The sequence below is a fragment of the Scyliorhinus torazame genome, chromosome 31, assembly GCF_047496885.1.
Source record: "Scyliorhinus torazame isolate Kashiwa2021f chromosome 31, sScyTor2.1, whole genome shotgun sequence".
In the NCBI taxonomy this organism is placed as follows: Eukaryota; Metazoa; Chordata; class Chondrichthyes; order Carcharhiniformes; family Scyliorhinidae; genus Scyliorhinus; species Scyliorhinus torazame.
The window spans coordinates 4,355,255-4,377,008 of record NC_092737.1 but is presented as its reverse complement, the minus strand read 5'-3'; the positions used below and the strand labels follow the sequence as shown (position 1 = coordinate 4,377,008).

Genomic DNA, 21,754 nt, shown 5'->3' with positions numbered 1-21,754 from the left:
TCAGCGAGGAATTCTGCTCCTGATCACTGCCCAGTGATCCCTGGGTTAGAGAGAGAGAGGGGAAATCAGCCAGGGTTCCTGCTCCTGATCACTGTCCAGTGATCCCTGGTTAGAGAGAGAGAGGGGAAATCAGCGAGGGATTCTGCTCCTGATCACTGTCCAGTGATCCCTGGGTTAGAGAGAGAGAGAGAAAATCAGCCAGGGTTCCGTCTCCTGATCACTGTCCAGTGATCCCTGGGTTAGAGAGAGAGAGAGGAAATCAGCCAGTGTTCCTGCTCCTGATCACTGTCCAGTGATCCCCGGGTTAGAGAGAGAGAGAGGAAATCAGCCAGGGTTCCTGCTCCTGATCACTGTCCAGTGATCCCTGGGTTAGAGAGAGAGAGGAAATCAGCCAGGGCTCCTGCTCCTGATCACTGTCCAGTGATCCCTGGGTTAGAGAGAGAGAGGAAATCAGCCAGGGTTCCGTCTCCTGATCACTGTCCAGTGATCCCTCGGTTAGAAAGAGGGGAAATCAGCCAGGGCTCCTGCTCCTGATCACTGTTCAGTGATCCCTGGGTTTGAGAGAGAGGGGAAATCAGCCAGGGTTCCTGCTCCTGATCACTGTCCAGTGATCCCTGGGTTAGAGAGAGAGCAAATCAGCCAGGGTTCCTGCTCCTGATCACTGTCCAGTGATCCCTGGGTTGGAGAGAGAGGGGAAATCAGCCAGGGTTCCTGCTCCTGATCACTATCCAGTGATCCCTGGGTTTGAGAGAGAGGGGAAATCAGCCAGGGTTCCTGCTCCTGATCACTGTCCAGTGATCCCTGGGTTAGAGGGAGAGAGGGGAAATCAGCCAGGGTTCCTGCTCCTGATCACTGTCCAGTGATCCCTGGATTAGAGAGAGAGGAAATCAGCCAGGGTTCCTGCTCCTGATCACTGTCCAGTGATCCCTGGGTTAGGGAGAGAGGGGGAAATCAGCCAGGGTTCCTGCTCCTGATCACTGTCCAGTGATCCCTGGGTTAGAGAGAGTGAGAGAGAGAGGGGAAATCAGCCAGGGCTCCTGCTCCTTATCACTGTCCAGTGATCCCTGGGTTAGAGAGAGAGGGGAAATCAGCCAAGATTCCTGCTCCTGATCACTGTCCAGTGATCCCTGGGTTAGAGAGAGAGGGGGGAAATCAGCCAGGGTTCCTGCTCCTGATCACTGTCCAGTGATCCCTGGGTTAGAGAGAGAGAGAGGGGAAATCAGCCAGGGTTTCTGCTCCTGATCACTGTCCAGTGATCCCTGGGTTAGAGAGAGAGAGGAAATCAGCCAGGGTTCCTGCTCCTGATCACTGTCCAGTGATCCCTGGGTTAGAGAGGGAGGGGAAATCAGCCAGGGTTCCTGCTCCTGATCACTGTCCGGTGATCCCTGGGTTAGAGAGAGAGAGGAAATCAGTCAGGGTTCCTGCTCCTGATCACTGTCCAGTGATCCCTGGATTAGAGAGAGAGGAAATCAGCCAGGGTTCCTGCTCCTGATCACTGTCCAGTGATCCCTGGGTTAGAGAGAGAGGGGAAATCAGCCTGGGTTCCTGCTCCTGATCACTGTCCAGTGATCCCTGGGTTAGAGAGGGAGGGGAAATCAGCCAGGGTTCCTGCTCCTGATCACTGTCCGGTGATCCCTGGGTTAGAGAGAGAGAGGAAATCAGTCAGGGTTCCTGCTCCTGATCACTGTCCAGTGATCCCTGGATTAGAGAGAGAGGAAATCAGCCAGTGATCCTGCTCCTGATCACTGTCCAGTGATCCCTGGGTTAGGGAGAGAGGGGGAAATCAGCCAGGGTTCCTGCTCCTGATCACTGTCCAGTGATCCCTGGGTTAGAGAGAGAGGTGAAATCAGCCAGGGCTCCTGCTCCTGATCACTGTCCAGTGATCCCTGGGTTAGAGAGAGAGAGAGAGAGAGGGGAAATCAGCCAGGGCTCCTGCTCCTGATCACTGTCCAATGATCCCTGTGTTAGAGAGAGAGGGGGGAAATCAGCCAGGGTTCCTGCTCCTGATCACTGTCCAGTGATCCCTGGGTTAGAGAGAGAGAGAGGGGAAATCAGCCAGGGTTCCTGCTCCTGATCACTGTCCAGTGATCCCTGGGTTAGAGAGAGAGGGGAAATCAGCCAGGGTTCCTGCTCCTGATCACTGTCCAGTGATCCCTGGGTTAGAGAGAGAGGGGAAATCAGCCAGGGTTCCTGCTCCTGATCACTGTCCAGTGATCCCTGGGTTAGAGAGAGAGGGGAAATCAGCCAGGATTCCTGCTCCTGATCACTGTCCAGTGATCCCTGGGTTAGAGAGGGAGGGGGGAAATCAGCCAGGGTTCCTGCTCCTGATCACTGTCCAGTGATCCCTGGGTTAGAGAGAGAGAGAGGGGAAACCAGCCAGGGTTCCTGCTCCTGATCACTGTCCAGTGATCCCTGGGTTAGAGAGAGAGGGGAAATCAGCCAGGGTTCCTGCTCCTGATCACTGTCCAGTGATCCCTGGGTTAGAGAGAGAGAGGAAATCAGTCAGGGTTCCTGCTCCTGATCACTGTCCAGTGATCCCTGGGTTAGAGAGAGAGGGGAAATCAGCCAGGGTTCCTGCTCCTGATCACTGTCCAGTGATCCCTGGGTTAGAGAGAGAGAGGGGAAATCAGCCAGGATTCCTGCTCCTGATCACTGTCCAGTGATCCCTGGGATAGAGAGAGAGAGAGAGAGAGGAAATCAGCCAGGGTTCCTGCTCCTGATCACTGTCCAGTGATCCCTGGGTTAGAGAGAGGGGAAATCAGCCAGGGTTCCTGCTCCTGATCACTGTCCAGTGATCCCTGGGTTAGAGAGAGAGAGGAAATCAGCCAGGGTTCCTGCTCCTGATCACTGTCCAGTGATCCCTGGGTTAGAGAGAGAGGGGAAATCAGCCAGGGCTCCTGCTCCTGATCACTGTCCAGTGATCCCTGGGTTAGAGAGAGAGGGGAAATCAGCCAGGGTTCCTGCTCCTGATCACTGTCCAGTGACCCCTGGGTTAGAGAGAGAGAGGAAATCAGCCAGGGTTCCTGCTCCCGATCACTGTCCAGTGATCCCTGGGTTAGAGAGAGAGAGGGGGGAAATCAGCCAGGGTTCCTGCTCCTGATCACTGTCCAGTGATCCCTGGGTTAGAGAGAGAGGGGAAATCAGCCAGGGCTCCTGCTCCTGATCACTGTCCAGTGATCCCTGGGTTAGAGAGAGCGAGAGAGGAAATCAGCCAGGGTTCCTGCTCCTGATCACTGTCCAGTGATCCCTGGGTTAGAGAGAGGGGAAATCTGCCAGGGTTCCTGCTCCTGATCACTGTCTAGGGATCCCTGGGTTAGAGAGAGAGGGAAATCAGCCAGGGTTCCTGCTCCTGATCACTGTCCAGTGATCCCTGGGTTAGAGAGAGAGGGGAAATCAGCCAGGGTTCCTGCTCCTGATCACTGTCCAGTGATCCCTGGGTTAGAGAGAGAGAGGGGAAATCAGCCAGGGTTCCTGCTCCTGATCACTGTCCAGTGATCCCTGGGTTAGAGAGAGAGAGGGGAAATCAGCCAGGGATCCTGCTCCTGATCACTGTCCAGTGATCGCTGGGTTAGAGAGAGAGGGGAAATCAGCCAGGGTTCCTGCTCCTGATCACTGTCCAGTGATCCCTGGGTTAGAGAGAGAGGGGAAATCAGCCAGGGTTCCTGCTCCTGATCACTGTCCAGTGATCGCTGGGTTAGAGAGAGAGGGGAAATCAGCCAGGGTTCCTGCTCCTGATCACGGTCCTGTGATCCCTGGATTAGAGAGAGAGGAAATCAGCCAGGGTTCCTGTTCCTGATCACTGTCCAGTGATCCCTCGGTTAGAGAGAGAGAGAGAATTAGCCAGGGTTCCTGCTCCTGATCACTGTCCAGTGATCCCTGGGTTAGAGAGAGAGAGGAAATCAGCCAGGGTTCCTGCTCCTGATCACTGTCCAGTGATCCCTGGGTTATAGAGAGAGAGAGAGGGGAAATCAGCCAGGGTTCCTGCTCCTGATCACTGTCCAGTGATCCCTGGGTTAGAGAGAGAGGGGAAATCAGCCTGGGTTCCTGCTCCTGATCACTGTCCAGTGATCCCTGGGTTAGAGAGGGAGGGGGGAAATCAGCCAGGGTTCCTGCTCCTGATCACTGTCCAGTGATCCCTGGGTTAGAGAGAGAGAGAGGGGAAACCAGCCAGGGTTCCTGCTCCTGATCACTGTCCAGTGATCCCTGGGTTAGAGAGAGAGGGGAAATCAGCCAGGGTTCCTGCTCCTGATCACTGTCCAGTGATCCCTGGGTTAGAGAGAGAGAGGAAATCAGTCAGGGTTCCTGCTCCTGATCACTGTCCAGTGATCCCTGGGTTAGAGAGAGAGGGGAAATCAGCCAGGGTTCCTGCTCCTGATCACTGTCCAGTGATCCCTGGGTTAGAGAGAGAGAGGGGAAATCAGCCAGGATTCCTGCTCCTGATCACTGTCCAGTGATCCCTGGGATAGAGAGAGAGAGAGAGAGAGGAAATCAGCCAGGGTTCCTGCTCCTGATCACTGTCCAGTGATCCCTGGGTTAGAGAGAGGGGAAATCAGCCAGGGTTCCTGCTCCTGATCACTGTCCAGTGATCCCTGGGTTAGAGAGAGAGAGGAAATCAGCCAGGGTTCCTGCTCCTGATCACTGTCCAGTGATCCCTGGATTATAGAGAGAGGGGAAATCAGCCAGGGTTCCTGCTCCTGATCACTGTCCAGTGACCCCTGGGTTAGAGAGAGAGAGGAAATCAGCCAGGGTTCCTGCTCCCGATCACTGTCCAGTGATCCCTGGGTTAGAGAGAGAGAGGGGGGAAATCAGCCAGGGTTCCTGCTCCTGATCACTGTCCAGTGATCCCTGGGTTAGAGAGAGAGGGGAAATCAGCCAGGGCTCCTGCTCCTGATCACTGTCCAGTGATCCCTGGGTTAGAGAGAGAGGGGAAATCAGCCAGGGTTCCTGCTCCTGATCACTGTCCAGTGACCCCTGGGTTAGAGAGAGAGAGGAAATCAGCCAGGGTTCCTGCTCCCGATCACTGTCCAGTGATCCCTGGGTTAGAGAGAGAGAGGGGGGAAATCAGCCAGGGTTCCTGCTCCTGATCACTGTCCAGTGATCCCTGGGTTAGAGAGAGAGGGGAAATCAGCCAGGGCTCCTGCTCCTGATCACTGTCCAGTGATCCCTGGGTTAGAGAGAGCGAGAGAGGAAATCAGCCAGGGTTCCATCTCCTGATCACTGTACAGTGATCCCTGGGTTAGAGAGAGGGGAAATCTGCCAGGGTTCCTGCTCCTGATCACTGTCTAGGGATCCCTGGGTTAGAGAGAGAGGGAAATCAGCCAGGGTTCCTGCTCCTGATCACTGTCCAGTGATCCCTGGGTTAGAGAGAGAGGGGAAATCAGCCAGGGTTCCTGCTCCTGATCACTGTCCAGTGATCCCTGGGTTAGAGAGAGAGAGGGGAAATCAGCCAGGGTTCCTGCTCCTGATCACTGTCCAGTGATCCCTGGGTTAGAGAGAGAGAGGGGAAATCAGCCAGGGATCCTGCTCCTGATCACTGTCCAGTGATCGCTGGGTTAGAGAGAGAGGGGAAATCAGCCAGGGTTCCTGCTCCTGATCACTGTCCAGTGATCCCTGGGTTAGAGAGAGAGGGGAAATCAGCCAGGGTTCCTGCTCCTGATCACTGTCCAGTGATCGCTGGGTTAGAGAGAGAGGGGAAATCAGCCAGGGTTCCTGCTCCTGATCACGATCCTGTGATCCCTGGATTAGAGAGAGAGGAAATCAGCCAGGGTTCCTGTTCCTGATCACTGTCCAGTGATCCCTCGGTTAGAGAGAGAGAGAGAATTAGCCAGGGTTCCTGCTCCTGATCACTGTCCAGTGATCCCTGGGTTAGAGAGAGAGAGGAAATCAGCCAGGGTTCCTGCTCCTGATCACTGTCCAGTGATCCCTGGGTTATAGAGAGAGAGAGAGGGGAAATCAGCCAGGGTTCCTGCTCCTGATCACTGTCCAGTGATCCCTGGGTTAGAGAGAGAGGGGAAATCAGCCTGGGTTCCTGCTCCTGATCACTGTCCAGTGATCCCTGGGTTAGAGAGGGAGGGGAAATCAGCCAGGGTTCCTGCTCCTGATCACTGTCCGGTGATCCCTGGGTTAGAGAGAGAGAGGAAATCAGTCAGGGTTCCTGCTCCTGATCACTGTCCAGTGATCCCTGGATTAGAGAGAGAGGAAATCAGCCAGTGATCCTGCTCCTGATCACTCTCCAGTGATCCCTGGGTTAGGGAGAGAGGGGGAAATCAGCCAGGGTTCCTGCTCCTGATCACTGTCCAGTGATCCCTGGGTTAGAGAGAGAGGTGAAATCAGCCAGGGCTCCTGCTCCTGATCACTGTCCAGTGATCCCTGGGTTAGAGAGAGAGGGGAAATCAGCCAGGGTTCCTGCTCCTGATCACTGTCCAGTGAGCCCAGGGTTACAGAGAGAGAGAGGGGAAATCAGCCAGGGCTCCTGCTCCTGATCACTGTCCAATGATCCCTGTGTTAGAGAGAGAGGGGGGAAATCAGCCAGGGTTCCTGCTCCTGATCACTGTCCAGTGATCCCTGGGTTAGAGAGAGAGAGAGGGGAAACCAGCCAGGGTTCCTGCTCCTGATCACTGTCCAGTGATCCCTGGGTTAGAGAGAGAGGGGAAATCAGCCAGGGTTCCTGCTCCTGATCACTGTCCAGTGATCCCTGGGTTAGAGAGAGAGGGGAAATCAGCCAGGATTCCTGCTCCTGATCACTGTCCAGTGATCCCTGGGTTAGAGAGAGAGGGGGGAAATCAGCCAGGGTTCCTGCTCCTGATCACTGTCCAGTGATCCCTGGGTTAGAGAGAGAGAGAGGGGAAACCAGCCAGGGTTCCTGCTCCTGATCACTGTCCAGTGATCCCTGGGTTAGAGAGAGAGGGGAAATCAGCCAGGGTTCCTGCTCCTGATCACTGTCCAGTGATCCCTGGGTTAGAGAGAGAGAGGAAATCAGTCAGGGTTCCTGCTCCTGATCACTGTCCAGATCCTTGGGTTAGAGAGAGAGAGGGGAAATCAGTCAGGGTTCCTGCTCCTGATCACTATCCAGTGATCCCTGGGTTAGAGAGAGAGGGGAAATCAGCCAGGATTCCTGCTCCTGATCACTGTCCAGTGATCCCTGGGTTAGAGAGAGAGGGAAAATCAGCCAGTGTTCCTGCTCCTGATCACTGTCCAGTGATCCCTGGGTTAGAGAGAGAGGGAAATCAGCCAGGGTTCCTGCTCCTGATCACTGTCCAGTGATCCCTGGGTTAGAGAGAGAGGGGGGAAATCAGCCAGGGTTCCTGCTCCTGATCACTGCCCAGTGATCCCTGGGTTAGAGAGAGAGGGGAAATCAGCCAGTGTTCCTGCTCCTGATCACTGTCCAGTGATCCCTGGGTTAGAGAGAGAGAGGGGGGAAATCAGCCAGGGTTCCTGCTCCTGATCACTGCCCAGTGATCCCTGGGTTAGAGAGAGAGGGGAAATCAGCCAGTGTTCCTGCTCCTGATCACTGTCCAGTGATCCCTGGGTTAGAGAGAGAGAGGGGGGAAATCAGTCAGGGTTCCTGCTCCTGATCACTGTCCAGTGAGCCCTGGGTTAGAGAGAGAGGGGAAATCAGCCAGTGTTCCTGCTCCTGATCACTGTCCAGTGATCCCTGGGTTAGAGAGAGAGAGGAAATCAGCCAGGGTTCCTGCTCCTGATCACTGTCCAGTGATCCCTGGGTTAGAGAGAGGGGAAATCAGCCAGGGTTCCTGCTCCTGATCACTGTCCAGTGATTCCTGGGTTAGAGAGAGAGGGGAAATCAGCCAGGGTTCCTGCTCCTGATCACTGTCCAGTGATCCCTGGGTTAGAGAGAGAGAGAGGGGAAAATCAGCCAGGGTTCCTGCTCCTGATCACTGTCCAGTGATCCCTGGGTTAGAGAGAGAGGGGAAATCAGCCAGGGTTCCTGCTCCTGATCACTGTCCAGTGATCCCTGGGTTAGAGAGAGGGGAAATCAGCCAGGGTTCCTGCTCCTGATCACTGTCCAGTGATCCCTGGGTTAGAAAGAGAGAGAGGAAATCAGCCAGGGTTCCTGCTCCTGATCACTGTCCAGTGACCCCTGATTTAGAGAGAGGGGAAATCAGCCAGGGTTCCTGCTCCTGATCACTGTCCTGTGACCCCTGATTTAGAGAGAGAGGGGGGAAATCATCCAGGGTTCCTGCTCCTGATCACTGTCCAGTGATCCCTGGGTTAGAGAGAGAGAGGAAATCAGCCAGGGTTCCTGCTCCTGATCACTGTCTAGTGATCCCTGGGTTAGAGAGAGAGAGGAAATCAGCCAGGGTTCCTGCTCCTGATCACTGTCCAGTGATCCCTGGGTTAGAGAGAGAGGGGAAATCAGCCAGGGTTCCTGCTCCTGATCACTGTCCGGTGATCCCTGGGTTACAGAGAGAGAGGGGAAATCAGCCAGGGTTCCTGCTCCTGAACACTGTCCAGTGATCCCTGGATTAGAGAGAGAGGAAATCAGCCAGGGTTCCTGCTCCTGATCACTGTCCAGTGATCCCTGGGTTAGAGAGAGAGGAAATCAGCCAGGGTTCCTGCTCCTGATCACTGTCCAGTGATCCCTGGGTTAGAGAGAGGGGAAATCAGCCAGGGTTCCTGCTCCTGATCACTGTCTAGTGATCCCTGGGTTAGAGAGAGAGAGGGGAAATCAGCGAGGAATTCTGCTCCTGATCACTGCCCAGTGATCCCTGGGTTAGAGAGAGAGAGGGGAAATCAGCCAGGGTTCCTGCTCCTGATCACTGTCCAGTGATCCCTGGTTAGAGAGAGAGAGGGGAAATCAGCGAGGGATTCTGCTCCTGATCACTGTCCAGTGATCCCTGGGTTAGAGAGAGAGAGAGAAAATCAGCCAGGGTTCCGTCTCCTGATCACTGTCCAGTGATCCCTGGGTTAGAGAGAGAGAGAGGAAATCAGCCAGTGTTCCTGCTCCTGATCACTGTCCAGTGATCCCCGGGTTAGAGAGAGAGAGAGGAAATCAGCCAGGGTTCCTGCTCCTGATCACTGTCCAGTGATCCCTGGGTTAGAGAGAGAGAGGAAATCAGCCAGGGCTCCTGCTCCTGATCACTGTCCAGTGATCCCTGGGTTAGAGAGAGAGAGGAAATCAGCCAGGGTTCCGTCTCCTGATCACTGTCCAGTGATCCCTCGGTTAGAAAGAGGGGAAATCAGCCAGGGCTCCTGCTCCTGATCACTGTTCAGTGATCCCTGGGTTTGAGAGAGAGGGGAAATCAGCCAGGGTTCCTGCTCCTGATCACTGTCCAGTGATCCCTGGGTTAGAGAGAGAGCAAATCAGCCAGGGTTCCTGCTCCTGATCACTGTCCAGTGATCCCTGGGTTGGAGAGAGAGGGGAAATCAGCCAGGGTTCCTGCTCCTGATCACTATCCAGTGATCCCTGGGTTTGAGAGAGAGGGGAAATCAGCCAGGGTTCCTGCTCCTGATCACTGTCCAGTGATCCCTGGGTTAGAGGGAGAGAGGGGAAATCAGCCAGGGTTCCTGCTCCTGATCACTGTCCAGTGATCCCTGGATTAGAGAGAGAGGAAATCAGCCAGGGTTCCTGCTCCTGATCACTGTCCAGTGATCCCTGGGTTGGAGAGAGAGGGGAAATCAGCCAGGGTTCCTGCTCCTGATCACTATCCAGTGATCCCTGGGTTAGAGAGAGAGGGGAAATCAGCCAGGGTTCCTGCTCCTGATCACTATCCAGTGATCGCTGGGTTAGAGAGAGAGGGGAAATCAGCCAGGGTTCCTGCTCCTGATCACTATCCAGTGATCCCTGGGTTAGAGAGAGAGGAGAAATCAGCCAGGGTTCCTGCTCCTGATCACTGTCCAGGGATCCCTGGGTTAGAGAGAGAGGGGAAATCAGGCAGGGTTCCTGCTCCTGATCACTGTCCAGGGATCCCTGGGTTCGAGAGAGAGAGGAAATCAGCCAGGGTTCCTGCTCCTGATCACTGTCCAGTGATCCCTGGGTTAGAGAGGGAGGGGAAATCAGCCTGGGTTCCTGCTCCTGATCACTGTCCAGTGATCCCTGGGTTAGAGAGAGAGAGAGAAAATCAGCCAGGGTTCCGTCTCCTGATCACTGTCCAGTGATCCCTGGGTTAGAGAGAGGGGAAATCAGGCAGGGTTCCTGCTCCTGATCACTGTCCAGGGATCCCTGGGTTAGAGAGAGAGAGGAAATCAGCCAGGGTTCATCCTCCTGATCACTGTCCAGTGATCCCTGGGTTAGAGAGAGAGGGGAAATCAGCCAGGGTTCCTGCTCCTGATCACTGTCCAGTGATCCCTGGGTTAGAGAGAGAGAGGAAATCAGCCAGGGTTCCTGCCCCTGATCACTGTCCAGTGATCCCTGGGTTAGAGAGAGGGGAAATCAGCCAGTGATCCTGCTCCTGATCACTGTCCAGTGATCCCTGGGTTAGGGAGAGAGGGGGAAATCAGCCAGGGTTCCTGCTCCTGATCACTGTCCAGTGATCCCTGGGTTAGAGAGAGTGAGAGAGAGAGGGGAAATCAGCCAGGGCTCCTGCTCCTTATCACTGTCCAGTGATCCCTGGGTTAGAGAGAGAGGGGAAATCAGCCAAGATTCCTGCTCCTGATCACTGTCCAGTGATCCCTGGGTTAGAGAGAGAGGGGGGAAATCAGCCAGGGTTCCTGCTCCTGATCACTGTCCAGTGATCCCTGGGTTAGAGAGAGAGAGAGGGGAAATCAGCCAGGGTTTCTGCTCCTGATCACTGTCCAGTGATCCCTGGGTTAGAGAGAGAGAGGAAATCAGCCAGGGTTCCTGCTCCTGATCACTGTCCAGTGATCCCTGGGTTAGAGAGGGAGGGGAAATCAGCCAGGGTTCCTGCTCCTGATCACTGTCCGGTGATCCCTGGGTTAGAGAGAGAGAGGAAATCAGTCAGGGTTCCTGCTCCTGATCACTGTCCAGTGATCCCTGGATTAGAGAGAGAGGAAATCAGCCAGGGTTCCTGCTCCTGATCACTGTCCAGTGATCCCTGGGTTAGAGAGAGAGGGGAAATCAGCCTGGGTTCCTGCTCCTGATCACTGTCCAGTGATCCCTGGGTTAGAGAGGGAGGGGAAATCAGCCAGGGTTCCTGCTCCTGATCACTGTCCGGTGATCCCTGGGTTAGAGAGAGAGAGGAAATCAGTCAGGGTTCCTGCTCCTGATCACTGTCCAGTGATCCCTGGATTAGAGAGAGAGGAAATCAGCCAGTGATCCTGCTCCTGATCACTGTCCAGTGATCCCTGGGTTAGGGAGAGAGGGGGAAATCAGCCAGGGTTCCTGCTCCTGATCACTGTCCAGTGATCCCTGGGTTAGAGAGAGAGGTGAAATCAGCCAGGGCTCCTGCTCCTGATCACTGTCCAGTGATCCCTGGGTTAGAGAGAGAGAGAGAGAGAGGGGAAATCAGCCAGGGCTCCTGCTCCTGATCACTGTCCAATGATCCCTGTGTTAGAGAGAGAGGGGGGAAATCAGCCAGGGTTCCTGCTCCTGATCACTGTCCAGTGATCCCTGGGTTAGAGAGAGAGAGAGGGGAAATCAGCCAGGGTTCCTGCTCCTGATCACTGTCCAGTGATCCCTGGGTTAGAGAGAGAGGGGAAATCAGCCAGGGTTCCTGCTCCTGATCACTGTCCAGTGATCCCTGGGTTAGAGAGAGAGGGGAAATCAGCCAGGGTTCCTGCTCCTGATCACTGTCCAGTGATCCCTGGGTTAGAGAGAGAGGGGAAATCAGCCAGGATTCCTGCTCCTGATCACTGTCCAGTGATCCCTGGGTTAGAGAGGGAGGGGGGAAATCAGCCAGGGTTCCTGCTCCTGATCACTGTCCAGTGATCCCTGGGTTAGAGAGAGAGAGAGGGGAAACCAGCCAGGGTTCCTGCTCCTGATCACTGTCCAGTGATCCCTGGGTTAGAGAGAGAGGGGAAATCAGCCAGGGTTCCTGCTCCTGATCACTGTCCAGTGATCCCTGGGTTAGAGAGAGAGAGGAAATCAGTCAGGGTTCCTGCTCCTGATCACTGTCCAGTGATCCCTGGGTTAGAGAGAGAGGGGAAATCAGCCAGGGTTCCTGCTCCTGATCACTGTCCAGTGATCCCTGGGTTAGAGAGAGAGAGGGGAAATCAGCCAGGATTCCTGCTCCTGATCACTGTCCAGTGATCCCTGGGATAGAGAGAGAGAGAGAGAGAGGAAATCAGCCAGGGTTCCTGCTCCTGATCACTGTCCAGTGATCCCTGGGTTAGAGAGAGGGGAAATCAGCCAGGGTTCCTGCTCCTGATCACTGTCCAGTGATCCCTGGGTTAGAGAGAGAGAGGAAATCAGCCAGGGTTCCTGCTCCTGATCACTGTCCAGTGATCCCTGGGTTAGAGAGAGAGGGGAAATCAGCCAGGGCTCCTGCTCCTGATCACTGTCCAGTGATCCCTGGGTTAGAGAGAGAGGGGAAATCAGCCAGGGTTCCTGCTCCTGATCACTGTCCAGTGACCCCTGGGTTAGAGAGAGAGAGGAAATCAGCCAGGGTTCCTGCTCCCGATCACTGTCCAGTGATCCCTGGGTTAGAGAGAGAGAGGGGGGAAATCAGCCAGGGTTCCTGCTCCTGATCACTGTCCAGTGATCCCTGGGTTAGAGAGAGAGGGGAAATCAGCCAGGGCTCCTGCTCCTGATCACTGTCCAGTGATCCCTGGGTTAGAGAGAGCGAGAGAGGAAATCAGCCAGGGTTCCTGCTCCTGATCACTGTCCAGTGATCCCTGGGTTAGAGAGAGGGGAAATCTGCCAGGGTTCCTGCTCCTGATCACTGTCTAGGGATCCCTGGGTTAGAGAGAGAGGGAAATCAGCCAGGGTTCCTGCTCCTGATCACTGTCCAGTGATCCCTGGGTTAGAGAGAGAGGGGAAATCAGCCAGGGTTCCTGCTCCTGATCACTGTCCAGTGATCCCTGGGTTAGAGAGAGAGAGGGGAAATCAGCCAGGGTTCCTGCTCCTGATCACTGTCCAGTGATCCCTGGGTTAGAGAGAGAGAGGGGAAATCAGCCAGGGATCCTGCTCCTGATCACTGTCCAGTGATCGCTGGGTTAGAGAGAGAGGGGAAATCAGCCAGGGTTCCTGCTCCTGATCACTGTCCAGTGATCCCTGGGTTAGAGAGAGAGGGGAAATCAGCCAGGGTTCCTGCTCCTGATCACTGTCCAGTGATCGCTGGGTTAGAGAGAGAGGGGAAATCAGCCAGGGTTCCTGCTCCTGATCACGGTCCTGTGATCCCTGGATTAGAGAGAGAGGAAATCAGCCAGGGTTCCTGTTCCTGATCACTGTCCAGTGATCCCTCGGTTAGAGAGAGAGAGAGAATTAGCCAGGGTTCCTGCTCCTGATCACTGTCCAGTGATCCCTGGGTTAGAGAGAGAGAGGAAATCAGCCAGGGTTCCTGCTCCTGATCACTGTCCAGTGATCCCTGGGTTATAGAGAGAGAGAGAGGGGAAATCAGCCAGGGTTCCTGCTCCTGATCACTGTCCAGTGATCCCTGGGTTAGAGAGAGAGGGGAAATCAGCCTGGGTTCCTGCTCCTGATCACTGTCCAGTGATCCCTGGGTTAGAGAGGGAGGGGGGAAATCAGCCAGGGTTCCTGCTCCTGATCACTGTCCAGTGATCCCTGGGTTAGAGAGAGAGAGAGGGGAAACCAGCCAGGGTTCCTGCTCCTGATCACTGTCCAGTGATCCCTGGGTTAGAGAGAGAGGGGAAATCAGCCAGGGTTCCTGCTCCTGATCACTGTCCAGTGATCCCTGGGTTAGAGAGAGAGAGGAAATCAGTCAGGGTTCCTGCTCCTGATCACTGTCCAGTGATCCCTGGGTTAGAGAGAGAGGGGAAATCAGCCAGGGTTCCTGCTCCTGATCACTGTCCAGTGATCCCTGGGTTAGAGAGAGAGAGGGGAAATCAGCCAGGATTCCTGCTCCTGATCACTGTCCAGTGATCCCTGGGATAGAGAGAGAGAGAGAGAGAGGAAATCAGCCAGGGTTCCTGCTCCTGATCACTGTCCAGTGATCCCTGGGTTAGAGAGAGGGGAAATCAGCCAGGGTTCCTGCTCCTGATCACTGTCCAGTGATCCCTGGGTTAGAGAGAGAGAGGAAATCAGCCAGGGTTCCTGCTCCTGATCACTGTCCAGTGATCCCTGGATTATAGAGAGAGGGGAAATCAGCCAGGGTTCCTGCTCCTGATCACTGTCCAGTGACCCCTGGGTTAGAGAGAGAGAGGAAATCAGCCAGGGTTCCTGCTCCCGATCACTGTCCAGTGATCCCTGGGTTAGAGAGAGAGAGGGGGGAAATCAGCCAGGGTTCCTGCTCCTGATCACTGTCCAGTGATCCCTGGGTTAGAGAGAGAGGGGAAATCAGCCAGGGCTCCTGCTCCTGATCACTGTCCAGTGATCCCTGGGTTAGAGAGAGAGGGGAAATCAGCCAGGGTTCCTGCTCCTGATCACTGTCCAGTGACCCCTGGGTTAGAGAGAGAGAGGAAATCAGCCAGGGTTCCTGCTCCCGATCACTGTCCAGTGATCCCTGGGTTAGAGAGAGAGAGGGGGGAAATCAGCCAGGGTTCCTGCTCCTGATCACTGTCCAGTGATCCCTGGGTTAGAGAGAGAGGGGAAATCAGCCAGGGCTCCTGCTCCTGATCACTGTCCAGTGATCCCTGGGTTAGAGAGAGCGAGAGAGGAAATCAGCCAGGGTTCCATCTCCTGATCACTGTACAGTGATCCCTGGGTTAGAGAGAGGGGAAATCTGCCAGGGTTCCTGCTCCTGATCACTGTCTAGGGATCCCTGGGTTAGAGAGAGAGGGAAATCAGCCAGGGTTCCTGCTCCTGATCACTGTCCAGTGATCCCTGGGTTAGAGAGAGAGGGGAAATCAGCCAGGGTTCCTGCTCCTGATCACTGTCCAGTGATCCCTGGGTTAGAGAGAGAGAGGGGAAATCAGCCAGGGTTCCTGCTCCTGATCACTGTCCAGTGATCCCTGGGTTAGAGAGAGAGAGGGGAAATCAGCCAGGGATCCTGCTCCTGATCACTGTCCAGTGATCGCTGGGTTAGAGAGAGAGGGGAAATCAGCCAGGGTTCCTGCTCCTGATCACTGTCCAGTGATCCCTGGGTTAGAGAGAGAGGGGAAATCAGCCAGGGTTCCTGCTCCTGATCACTGTCCAGTGATCGCTGGGTTAGAGAGAGAGGGGAAATCAGCCAGGGTTCCTGCTCCTGATCACGATCCTGTGATCCCTGGATTAGAGAGAGAGGAAATCAGCCAGGGTTCCTGTTCCTGATCACTGTCCAGTGATCCCTCGGTTAGAGAGAGAGAGAGAATTAGCCAGGGTTCCTGCTCCTGATCACTGTCCAGTGATCCCTGGGTTAGAGAGAGAGAGGAAATCAGCCAGGGTTCCTGCTCCTGATCACTGTCCAGTGATCCCTGGGTTATAGAGAGAGAGAGAGGGGAAATCAGCCAGGGTTCCTGCTCCTGATCACTGTCCAGTGATCCCTGGGTTAGAGAGAGAGGGGAAATCAGCCTGGGTTCCTGCTCCTGATCACTGTCCAGTGATCCCTGGGTTAGAGAGGGAGGGGAAATCAGCCAGGGTTCCTGCTCCTGATCACTGTCCGGTGATCCCTGGGTTAGAGAGAGAGAGGAAATCAGTCAGGGTTCCTGCTCCTGATCACTGTCCAGTGATCCCTGGATTAGAGAGAGAGGAAATCAGCCAGTGATCCTGCTCCTGATCACTCTCCAGTGATCCCTGGGTTAGGGAGAGAGGGGGAAATCAGCCAGGGTTCCTGCTCCTGATCACTGTCCAGTGATCCCTGGGTTAGAGAGAGAGGTGAAATCAGCCAGGGCTCCTGCTCCTGATCACTGTCCAGTGATCCCTGGGTTAGAGAGAGAGGGGAAATCAGCCAGGGTTCCTGCTCCTGATCACTGTCCAGTGAGCCCAGGGTTACAGAGAGAGAGAGGGGAAATCAGCCAGGGCTCCTGCTCCTGATCACTGTCCAATGATCCCTGTGTTAGAGAGAGAGGGGGGAAATCAGCCAGGGTTCCTGCTCCTGATCACTGTCCAGTGATCCCTGGGTTAGAGAGAGAGAGAGGGGAAACCAGCCAGGGTTCCTGCTCCTGATCACTGTCCAGTGATCCCTGGGTTAGAGAGAGAGGGGAAATCAGCCAGGGTTCCTGCTCCTGATCACTGTCCAGTGATCCCTGGGTTAGAGAGAGAGGGGAAATCAGCCAGGATTCCTGCTCCTGATCACTGTCCAGTGATCCCTGGGTTAGAGAGAGAGGGGGGAAATCAGCCAGGGTTCCTGCTCCTGATCACTGTCCAGTGATCCCTGGGTTAGAGAGAGAGAGAGGGGAAACCAGCCAGGGTTCCTGCTCCTGATCACTGTCCAGTGATCCCTGGGTTAGAGAGAGAGGGGAAATCAGCCAGGGTTCCTGCTCCTGATCACTGTCCAGTGATCCCTGGGTTAGAGAGAGAGAGGAAATCAGTCAGGGTTCCTGCTCCTGATCACTGTCCAGTGATCCCTGGGTTAGAGAGAGAGGGGAAATCAGCCAGGGTTCCTGCTCCTGATCACTGTCCAGTGATCCCTGGGTTAGAGAGAGAGAGGGGAAATCAGCCAGGATTCCTGCTCCTGATCACTGTCCAGTGATCCCTGGGATAGAGAGAGAGAGAGAGAGAGGAAATCAGCCAGGGTTCCTGCTCCTGATCACTGTCCAGTGATCCCTGGGTTAGAGAGAGGGGAAATCAGCCAGGGTTCCTGCTCCTGATCACTGTCCAGTGATCCCTGGGTTAGAGAGAGAGAGGAAATCAGCCAGGGTTCCTGCTCCTGATCACTGTCCAGTGATCCCTGGATTATAGAGAGAGGGGAAATCAGCCAGGGTTCCTGCTCCTGATCACTGTCCAGTGACCCCTGGGTTAGAGAGAGAGAGGAAATCAGCCAGGGTTCCTGCTCCTGATCACTGTCCAGTGATCCCTGGTTTAGAGAGAGGGGAAATCTGCCAGGGTTCCTGCTCCTGATCACTGTCCAGGGATCCCTGGGTTAGAGAGAGAGGGGAAATCAGCCAGGGCTCCTGCTCCCGATCACTGTCCAGTGATCCCTGGGTTAGAGAGAGAGAGAGGGGGAAATCAGCCAGGGTTCCTGCTCCTGATCACTGTCCAGTGATCCCTGGGTTAGAGAGAGAGGGGAAATCAGCCAGGGCTCCTGCTCCTGATCACTGTCCAGTGATCCCTGGGTTAGAGAGAGGGGAAATCTGCCAGGGTTCCTGCTCCTGATCACTGTCCAGGGATCCCTGGGTTAGAGAGAGAGGGAAATCAGCCAGGGTTCCTGCTCCTGATCACTGTCCAGTGATCCCTGGGTTAGAGAGAGAGGGGAAATCAGCCAGGGTTCCTGCTCCTGATCACTGTCCAGTGATCCCTGGGTTAGAGAGAGAGAGGGGAAATCAGCCAGGATGTACACTGGCTGCGCCCTCAGCGATGTGACGGGTGAACACGCTGACTCTGGTGACTGTCAGTGAGGGTAACTTATCTCCATGTTGTTTTCTGTAGTCATTGTGACCCTGGAGTCGTGTGAAAACGCAGACACGTATGTGAATGGGAAACAGGTGACCGGCCCCATGGTCCTGCTGCAAGGTAACGGAGCTGCGGGAGGGGGAGGGGGGTCTCCGGGGGAGGGGGAGCGGGGTCTCCGGGGGAGGGGGTCTCCGGGGGAGGGGGTCTCCGGGGGAGGGGGTCTCCGGGGGAGGGGGTCTCCGGGGGAGGGGGTCTCCGGGGGAGGGGGGTCTCCGGGGAGGGGGGAGCGGGGTCTCCGGGGGAGGGGGGAGCTTGGTCTCCGGAGGAGGGGGAGCGGGGTCTCTGGGGGAGGAGGGTCTCCGGGAAGGGGGAGGGGGGTCTCCGGGGGAGGAGGGTCTCAGGGGGAGGGGGAGCGGGGTCTCCGGGGGAGGAGGGGTCTCTTGGGGAGGGGGAGGGGGGTCTCTGGGGGAGGGGGAGCGGGATCTCCGGGGGAGGAGGGGACTCTGGGGGAGGGGGAGCGGGGTCTCCGGGGGAGGGGGAGCGGGGTCTCCGGGGGAGGAGGTGTCTCTGGGGAGGGGGAGGGGGGTCTCCGGGGGAGGAGGGGTCTCTGGGGAGGGGAGCGGGGTCTCCGGGGGAGGAGGGGTCTCTGGGGGAGGGGGGTCTCTGGGGGAGGGGGTTCTCTGGGGGACGAGGGGTCTTTGGGGAAGGGAGGAGGGTCTGACGGGGGGAGTGAGGGTCTGAGGGGGGAGTGAGGGTCTGAGTGACGGGGGGAGTGAGGGTCTGACGGGGGAGTGAGGGTCTAACGGGGAGTGAGGGACTGAGGGGGGAGTGAGGGTCTGAGGGGGGGAGTGAGGGTCTGAGGGGGGGAGTGAGGGTCTGACGGGGGAGTGAGGGTCTGAGGGGGGAGTGAGGGTCTGACGGGGGGTGTGAGGGTCTGACGGAGGGAGTGAGGACTGAGGGGGGAGTGAGGGACTGACGGGGGGAGTGAGGGACTGAGGGGGGAGTGAGGGTCTGAGTGACGGGGGAGTGAGGGACTGAGGGGGGAGTGAGGGACCGAGGGGGGGAGTGAGGGTCTGAGGGGGGGAGGTGAGGGTCGGAGGGGGGAGTGAGGGTCTGAGGGGGGGAGTGAGGGTCTGACGGGGGAGTGAGGGACTGAGGGGGGAGTGAGGGTCTGAGGGGGGGAGTGAGGGTCTGACGGGGGGAGTGAGGGTCTGAGGGGGGAGTGAGGGTCTGAGGGGGGAGTGAGGGACTGACGGGGGGAGTGAGGGACTGAGGGGGGAGTGAGGGACTGAGGGGGGAGTGAGGGTCTGAGGGGGGAGTGAGGGACTGAGGGGGGAGTGAGGGTCTGAGGGGGGAGTGAGGGTCTGAGGGGGGAGTGAGGGTCTGAGGGGGGAGTGAGGGTCTGAGGGGGGAGTGAGGGTCTGAGGGGGGAGTGGAGGGTCTGAGTGACGGGGGGAGTGAGGGTCTGAGGGGGGGGAGTGAGGGACTGAGGGGGGGAGTGAGGGACTGAGGGGGGGAGTGAGGGACTGAGGGGGGGAGTGAGGGTCTGAGGGGGGGAGTGAGGGTCTGAGGGGGGGAGTGAGGGTCTGAGGGGGGGAGTGAGGGACTGAGGGGGGAGTGAGGGTCTGAGGGGGGGAGTGAGGGTCTGAGTGACGGGGGAGTGAGGGTCTGACGGGGGGAGTGAGGGACTGAGGGGGGAGTGAGGGTCTGACGGGGGGTGTGAGGGGTCTGACGGGGGGAGTGATGGTCTGACGGAGGGAGTGAGGGTCTGAGTGACGGGGGGAGTGAGGGTCTGAGGGGGGGGAGTGAGGGACTGAGGGGGGGAGTGAGGGACTGAGGGGGGGAGTGAGGGACTGAGGGGGGGAGTGAGGGACTGAGGGGGGGAGTGAGGGACTGAGGGGGGGAGTGAGGGTCTGAGGGGGGGAGTGAGGGACTGAGGGGGGTAGTGAGGGTCGGAGGATGGGGGAGTGAGGGTCTGACGGGGGGAGTGAGGGTCTGAGGGGGGAGTGAGGGTCTGAGGGGGGAGTGAGGGTCTGACGGGGGGAGTGAGGGTCTGAGGGGGGAGTGAGGTCTGACGGGGGGAGTGAGTGTCTGATGGGCGGGAGTGAGGGTTTGAGGGGGGGAGTGAGGGTCTGAGGGGGGGAGTGAGGGTCTGGGTGACGGGGGGGGAGTGAGGTTCTGATGGGCGGGTGTGAGGGTTTGAGGGGGGAGTGAGGGGCTGGTATCTGGCGGGGGGAGGGGAGAGTGTTGTCACTTGTCCTCCAGGAGAGACGGAGGGATAGAACTTGACACTCGCTGTGCGGACCTCTGTGGAGACTGGCCTGGTGATTGGACACTTGGCCGATTAACCATTAACCCCCCTGTTCCCGGCAGGTAACCGTGTGGTGATGGGGAAGCGCATGTTTTCCGCTTCAATCACCCGGAGCGGGCGAGGTTGGAGCGGGAACGTGCGCCCAGCCTGGGAACGCAGGCCGAGACGGTGGATTGGAGCTTCGCGCAGAAGGAGCTGCTGGAGAAACAGGGAATCGACATTAAACTGGAGATGGAGAAGAGGTGAGGGGCGGCCGAGGCCTTGTCCCTCAGGATGGTGCGAGGGTCCGAGGCCTTGTCACTCAGGATGGTGCGAGGGGGGCGAGGCCTTGTCACTCAGGATGGTGCGAGGGGGGCGAGGCCTTGTCACTCAGGATGGTGCGAGGGGGGCGAGGCCTTGTCCCTCAGGATGGTGCGAGGGTCCGAGGCCTTGTCCCTCAGGATGGTGCGAGGGGGGCGAGGCCTTGTCACTCAGGATGGTGCGAGGGGGGCGAGGCCTTGTCCCTCAGGATGGTGCGAGGGTCCGAGGCCTTGTCCCTCAGGATGGTGCGAGGGTCCGAGGCCTTGTCCCTCAGGATGGTGCGAGGGGTGCGAGGCCTTGTCACTCAGGATGGTGCGAGGGGGGCGAGGCCTTGTCACTCAGGATGGTGCGAGGGTCCGAGGCCTTGTCCCTCAGGATGGTGCGAGGGGGGCGAGGCCTTGTCCCTCAGGATGGTGCGAGGGTCCGAGGCCTTGTCCCTCAGGATGGTGCGAGGGGGGCGAGGCCTTGTCACTCAGGATGGTGCGAGGGTCCGAGGCCTTGTCCCTCAGGATGGTGCGAGGGGGGCGAGGCCTTGTCCCTCAGGATGGTGCGAGGGTCCGAGGCCTTGTCCCTCAGGATGGTGCGAGGGTCCGAGGCCTTGTCCCTCAGGATGGTGCGAGGGGGTGCGAGGCCTTGTCACTCAGGATGGTGCGAGGGGGGCGAGGCCTTGTCCCTCAGGATGGTGCGAGGGGTGCGAGGCCTTGTCCCTCAGGATGGTGCGAGGGGGGCGAGGCCTTGTCCCTCAGGATGGTGCGAGGGTCCGAGGCCTTGTCCCTCAGGATGGTGCGAGGGTCCGAGGCCTTGTCCCTCAGGATGGTGCGAGGGGTGCGAGGCCTTGTCACTCAGGATGGTGCGAGGGGGGCGAGGCCTTGTCACTCAGGATGGTGCGAGGGGGGGCGAGGCCTTGTCCCTCAGGATGGTGCGAGGGGTGCGAGGCTTGTCACTCAGGATGGTGCGAGGGGGGGCGAGGCCTTGTCCCTCAGGATGGTGCGAGGGGTGCGAGGCCTTGTCCCTCAGGATGGTGCGAGGGGGGCGAGGCCTTGTCCTTCAGGATGGTGCGAGGGTCCGAGGCCTTGTCCCTCAGGATGGTGCGAGGGGGGCCGAGGCCTTGTCACTCAGGATGGTGCGAGGGGATGGGGGCTGCGGCCTTCGCACTCAGGACGGTGCGAGGGGATGGGGGCTGAGGCCTTCGCACTCAGGACGGTGCGAGGGGGTGCGGAGGCCTTGTCACTCAGGCTGGTGCGAGGGGATGCGGAGGCCTTGTGACCCTGGTGCTGAGGGCAGCATATCTTTCACTGAGACCTCTCTCTGTCTTCTCCCTCCTTTCCCTCTCTTCCCCCCCCCCCTGTTTTTCTGTGTGTCCCTCAACCCTCGCTCTCTGTCACCCTCTCTCTGTCTGTCTCTCTCTCTCCCTGTCTCTCTCTGTCTGTCTGTCTCTCTCTGTGTGTCTCTCTCTTTGTCTCTCTCTCTCTTTGTCTTACTCTCTGTCTCTCTCTCTCTCACTCTGTCTCTGTCTGTCTGTCTCTCTCTCCCTGTCTGTCTCTTGCTGTCTCTCTCTCGGTCTCTCTCTCTCTGTCTCGCCCTCCCTGTCTCTCTGTCTCTGTCTCTGTCTCTCTCTGTCTCTCTCTGTCTCTCTCTCT

General features: G+C 57.4%; 2 protein-coding genes across 2 annotated transcripts in view; one reads left to right on the top strand and one right to left on the bottom strand.

Annotated features, from left to right (window-relative positions):
- LOC140404545 (kinesin-like protein KIF1C) overlaps window positions 1-20,060 on the top strand; it is an 85,509-nt gene extending 65,449 nt beyond the window's left edge. Inside the window, 3 exon segments of the mRNA XM_072493148.1 lie at window positions 17,540-17,623; window positions 19,877-19,897; window positions 19,900-20,060. Coding sequence (XP_072349249.1) covers window positions 17,540-17,623; window positions 19,877-19,897; window positions 19,900-20,060 — 266 coding nt within the window.
- LOC140404551 (ephrin-B1-like) overlaps window positions 1-21,754 on the bottom strand; it is a 536,635-nt gene that overhangs the window by 93,480 nt on the left and 421,401 nt on the right. The window lies entirely within an intron of this gene.